This window comes from Protopterus annectens, chromosome 9.part0 (assembly GCF_019279795.1).
Source record: "Protopterus annectens isolate FY-2018-M chromosome 9.part0, PAN1.0, whole genome shotgun sequence".
Taxonomy (NCBI): Eukaryota; Metazoa; Chordata; order Ceratodontiformes; family Protopteridae; genus Protopterus; species Protopterus annectens.
In genome coordinates this window covers 625,283,816-625,289,927 of record NC_056743.1, presented here as the reverse complement: position 1 = coordinate 625,289,927, position 6,112 = coordinate 625,283,816, and the positions used below count along the sequence as shown (strand labels likewise).

Below are 6,112 nucleotides of genomic sequence, written 5' to 3'. Positions count from 1 at the left end.
TATCATTCTTTATATTTGTAATTATTGCTGCCATGTTTGCTATTTAGACTTCAGAAGTGTAAACACTGGCTCTAGTTGATTTGATCGCACTGAATGATGTTACTATGACACCACAACCCCATGCAAAAATGGGTAAAATGGAACTGATGATGGCAATGACCTGTTGTGTGTATATGTGTATGTATGTATGTATGTATATATATATATATATATATATATATATATATATATATATATTATGAAATATATATGTATGGATCTACTTCTTTTTAATGAAAACACACTTTACCGAATCTCACATCTCAGAACTCCAACTTCTGAAAATGCAGTTCAATGAAACTTCACTACATCGAGGCTGACTTGTCCAAATAGAGATCACCAGATCACCGATTCCAGACTGGTATTCCAGAACAGGCTCAGTTTTTGTCTTTTTTGTTGAAATAATTACTGGCAATGTATGTTGTATAGAATTTGCAGCTTGCTGGTGTAGATCATGGTACAGTGGGGATAAGGAGTTACCCTTTTCCCACTGTAATGTGATCTCGGAGTTGGTATATATAATATGCAGGGGGTGCAGGGGGGCTTGCCTCCCTGCAAAAATGTGTGTTGTGGTTTTCTTTATGTTTTATTTTTGTTTCAAGGAAGTGATGTTCGATGTAGTGAAGTTTTCTGAACTGCACTTTTGGCAGTTTTGAGTTCTGCGATGTAAGATTCAGTAAAGTGTATTTTCATTAAAAAGAAGTAGACCCATATATATAGATATATACATACATATGTTTGTGTGTGTGTGTGTGTGTGTCATAAGCTACTTTATGCTAGATTATTTGTTAGCTTTCTTTTTTTTCCACTTTATATTACCCTCTCAATTTTTATTGTTTATGTACAAACTATTTACTACCTATATTTACCAAAATTATGTATTCTTGATTGTTATTGGTTTCTTGTATTGTTTGTAATGTATTTTTGTAATGGTCATCCTCAGTAAACAAATGTAAAATAAATAATATGCTCATAGTAGGTGTTTGAAAAAAATTTTCCTACTTCAGTTAAAATCTTTCAGATGTATCATGCTAGTTAGCATGCCCTGAGATTTACAAAGGCCTATCATAAAGTAGAAGCCTTATCTCAGAAGGTTTCCATACTCAGTTTTCCCTTTGTGGAGGCCTCTGCACAGAAAGCAGTCTCATGAGTGAAGCTGCATGTTAATGTGGCAGTCTTGCAGAGTGCTTAATGCTAAACAGCCATCTGCTCTGCAACAGAAATGTCTATGACTATCATTTTCTCCAAGTAAAATTTTACTCTAGCTGGAAAAGTGAACACTGTCAAAAAACAATGGTCATCAATTCACTTCTATGGGTGTACTTGCAGTGAGAGTAAGTCCACAAAGAATCTGTGGGGGTTGGGGTGTGTCAGTGTATATATTTGCTTGTATGTGTTTGTGCACATGTCTATGATGTCATGAATATAACTGAATGAATACGTACGTGTGTGCATGTGTTGGTGTTCGTGGCCACACTGCAAGAAAAACCCAGGCAAGCTAGAGTTTTCACTGTGTGATACCTTAAACCTCCTGTAATGGAGGCCAATGGGATATGTGCAAATGACCCCATAAGGCCATCGAGTGTTTCAGCTACATGGCTTCTGAATTACTTTTTAAGTCTTTATGGCCAAGGACAACCACAAAGCATTCTTTAGCTATGTCCACAACCTCAAAGACAATACACAATTGTGTGCAGAGCTCATTGTAAATAGAGCTACCTATACTGAGCCAGAAGATATAGCAAACCTCCTGGCTGATAAATTCAGCTCCAACTTTACTCCTCTCTCGCCCTCAACCTTCCCTCAGGAAATATCATCAAATATAACTCCCCCTACTATCACTAGAGAACAGGTCCTTAATGCTCTTTCTAAGACCAAGATCACTGCATCAATGGGCCCAGACAATATCCCAGGATGTCTTCTAAATAGCATGAAACATGACCTATCTTCCTTAAAAAGGAAAAATGTAAATACATACCTAAATGTCAGAAAGATAGCCTATGTAAGCAACTAGTGAGGAAATGCATTTTCAGGACAGATAAGCTACTTTGATTTTATCAGTTTGCACACATGATCTTTAAAGATGACAAAACTGGTACTGGATATGAAAAAAGACACAGTTGGAGGGGCAGCAGGTAATTGGACTTCAGCTGGTTTCTATAACTTTTGACAGAATGTGTGAAGATTTGTTAGCATTAACGTTTTAGGAAATAATCTTAGCTATGTATAAAATATGACAACATGATTGAAACCTGTCCTGGTTTAAAACAGGGTGCATAATGTCACACCTCTACTCACATAATTTACAGTGCTGGTGAAGGCACTGTCATAGATTCATAGATTAATACTAGGCTAACTGCCCTTGTGAGTCATTTTAAGCCTAGCCAGTTATCCTCTGTGAGATTCAAACCCTGTACCTTGTGTTTGTAAGGCAAACACCTTAACCATTAGGCCACCCTCCCAACCCATCACATTTTCTTCCTTCTAGACTCATCATGGTGGGTCACGTGCCTCTTATTTCAGATACAAATTAATCCATCCATTGCTGTAAGTATTTGAATTATGATGAATCCCAAAAATGGAAAATCTTCAAGGAGGCAAATGATACCATAGTAAATGCAACAATAAGTGGGTTTAGCCTGAAAGGCTTATGGTGATAAAGGTTGATCTGTGAAACATTAAATCACATGTACCTTCTTCAAAGTTATTAAACTGGGTAATTGCATTTCAAAAAAGTGCAGTGAAACTAAGTGACTGGTTTCTGCTGGGCAGGTGTACAAATAAGTTATCACTCTGAAATCTAAATATTAGTCATGAAATGTCTATGCCTTTCCTCTGATAAACTGGCTACAGAAGTCTAAATTTGGCAGTTGCTGTAGGGTGCGTGTTTACTTAATACACATGCACTATACATTACTTTATAACATACACAGTGTACATTACAACAGTGAGAGTCTGCAGCTATGTACATAAATCACAAGTAGGGATTGGGGGATTTGAAGCAAAGTGTAGCTTGGGTGAGATGGATGACTTTTTGAACTCTGGTGCTGAAAGCAGAATATTATAAACGAAAATCTTAATGAGCAGACAAAAGTTCTTTTTGGGATATGATGCTATGCTATTCTGTTACAGAATCTGCGACAGTGAAAAACATGCAAAACATGTATCTTTCAGACCAGAAAAGACTGCAGAGTGAAAAGAGGCCTGGGAAGGTAAAGGTATAGGAAGAAAAATTCAGAGATGTGGGAGTGACATAAAGAGTCATAAATTCCATCCTAGTGTCTAACTGTAAGTACCTCTTTATTGTTTATGTTAGGTCTGTAACTACTCCCTCCATCTGCCAACACCATTCTGTTTCTTAATAATTTAAACAAGAATTTAAACAATTTAGCACAGTGTTTTCAGGGACTGCTAGAGCAGATTATGTGCGCCAGCCTTTGCTTGTACAGATTGCCATTAGTTCAAGTGAAGGCATAAATGAAAAGTTACAGTTGTTGCTGTTATTGGGAGATAGTAGAAGTTTATACATTATAAAAAATATTCTGAAATAGTGCAATAGTTATATGGTGTAACAGACTTGTAGTGCTCCAAAATAAATGAAAAATTATGTTAAAACAGTCATCTGCAGGACACCTGTTTGAAACAGGGCTATAACTGTCATTACATCAAATGAACAGACCGATAGATAATGTTATGGTGCTGAAGATAAGCTCATGCTTTCAGTTTAAAAACACTGTAACACTTAGAGAAGATGTTTCTCCATACAATTATGCTATCTCAGGCTGCTGCAATAATATTTATTAATCATTCTTACAAAACTTATAGAAGTACATACAAGTACTATAATCTCTATTTTCTCAGCCTCTTTTAGTAATTTAATTTTACCCATCCAGTCACTAATGGGACCATAGTTCTACTTTATTGCACTAAATTAAATTAATGTCTGCTTGACAGTACTAGGCTTAATGCCTTACCTGAGCTTGTTGTCATGAGGGTAGCACTGTGCATTTGTTGTGCTAAAGTGATACTTTTCTATCTGCTCCTCTGGTTCATATGAATATGTGCCTGTTCTTGTCTATCAATTTCCCTGTATGTTCTAGTGATCTTACCACAAAGTTACAAACTTTGTATTCCTTTTTTTAACCAGGTAAACTCACTGGACACAGTTATCCCTTTTCAGGGGTGAGCCAGAAGCACACTCTGGTTATGCACCTTGCTCAGAGATACATAGCAGGCAAATGAAGATGGAAGGAACCGAACCTAGTATGTTGCACTACAGGAAGCAGCTAATTAACAGTTCAGAGCCTTCATCCTCTGAGCTAACTACCAGACAGAATGAGCATGCATATGCACGTGCATAGAGACTTATCAGACAAATCCACTAGCTTAACCGTACACCTCTGTTTGCATAGCATGACACCCATTCCTCCAGTTTGTGAGAGTGTAGAGATAGTTAACTTAACCTTTACTATGCATATAAGAAGTACCACCAAGCTACAAGTTAGACATTATTTATCTCTACTACACTTCCCATTTCCTGATGAATCTGCCTTACTCACACACAAAAGTAAATCACATTGTAGTCTTCTTGAATGGTATTTCATCACTTGTCAGTGATCTAATTTGTCACTCTGTACCACATACAGTCCCTCACAATGTGCATCATTCTGGTGGCTAGCAGTCAATTTACAATACCCAGAATCCACTGCTCTCCTTGCCTACATAACATACTGTACTACAGTGTACTAGCCTGATTTGTGCTCTTCATGTGTTCCAGATTTCCATCACCATGCTTCATGTATAATGCTACAGCAACACCAGCACACATCTTAACCAATAGTAGTTCTGCATTTTGCCACAGATGTGCATCACACATCTGCTTATAAGAAAGCTAGAAGCCTAGGCAGCATCACAGCTGGAATCAAGTCCCACTTTTATTCCAGTGACATATATATTGTCAGGATATTGACAACTATGTTGGACCAGTTAAGTGAATTATAACATTGCCATGACCTGGTGTGTGCTGTTTTCCATTCATGAGCAACAGGTTTCTTGGATTTGGTAGACAGCTAGAGCATATGTTACTTGTTAGTTTAAATAACTAATGCCCTTAACCTACAATGCGTGACTGAAGTAATAATATTGTTAATTCAGGTAATAAATATAGTATACAGGTCTAACTAGCAATTTATCAGTACGAATGGACTTACAAGAGGGGATAGTGAAACAGAATGCTGACAAGGAAAACTTTCACAAAATAAAACCCGAGAGCTCCAAAACATAAACTGGTTGAGTTACAGATAAGTATTACTGATTGATTCCCTGTCAGTGTGCTCTGTATACTGTATTCTTTAAACATATGAATCCAAACGTGCATTCTTTAAGGAGGTGGTTGTGATATAATACTTGCAAAAGATATTGTACAACCCTCAAAGCTAAACATAGCCAGTATGGAATTTATAAACAAACCAAAACCCTAGCACAGGTTAAGACCACCCTCCCCCTCTCTCTCTCTCTCTCTCTCTCTGTTTGATTTGGGCTGCTCAAGACAAGACACATTTTAATGTAGTCGGAGATAAGGAACACAGCTGTACTGTATATAAAGTGGCAGGTTGTGGCAAGTGGCATTCCTTGCACTTGACTGCAAAAGGGGAGCATGGCAGGTATTCCAACAATTGGGGGTGCACTTTTCTTCCTTTGCTCCCTCATTGGTCTTGGTAAGTACAGTTTCTCACTCATTTTAAACACTGTGTCCTGTTAATTTCCTTTTATGGCTGGTGCAAACTGAAGTAAAAAGTGATTTATAACTTCTGGAATGGGGACTTCTGAAGATCTGGGGATATAATGCATTATTAAAGTCAGCTGCTTCAGTGCCTGTGGAAGACAAAGGTTAGAAATATTTATTCTGTTTTTTTTCTGGCTGGCTATACATAAAGAATAAAGAGCTACAGAAACAAACAAAAAAAAAAATCAAAGTTGCATCAAGTGATAATAATACAAACTGTCAGTGTACATATGGACAGCTTTATCAAAATGAAGATATCACTCAATCTGATATGCTTACAGTATATAA

The 6,112-nt window shown here is 37.1% G+C and overlaps 1 protein-coding gene across 1 annotated transcript in view; it reads left to right on the top strand.

The window, feature by feature from the left end:
- The first annotated feature begins 5,572 nt into the window (after positions 1 to 5,572).
- AGER (advanced glycosylation end-product specific receptor) overlaps positions 5,573 to 6,112 on the top strand; it is a 291,830-nt gene continuing 291,290 nt past the window's right edge. Inside the window, exon 1 of the mRNA XM_044083190.1 lies at positions 5,573 to 5,756. Within this exon, the coding sequence (XP_043939125.1) occupies positions 5,696 to 5,756 (61 nt within the window). The 5' untranslated portion in view covers positions 5,573 to 5,695. The remainder of the gene's footprint in view (positions 5,757 to 6,112) is intronic.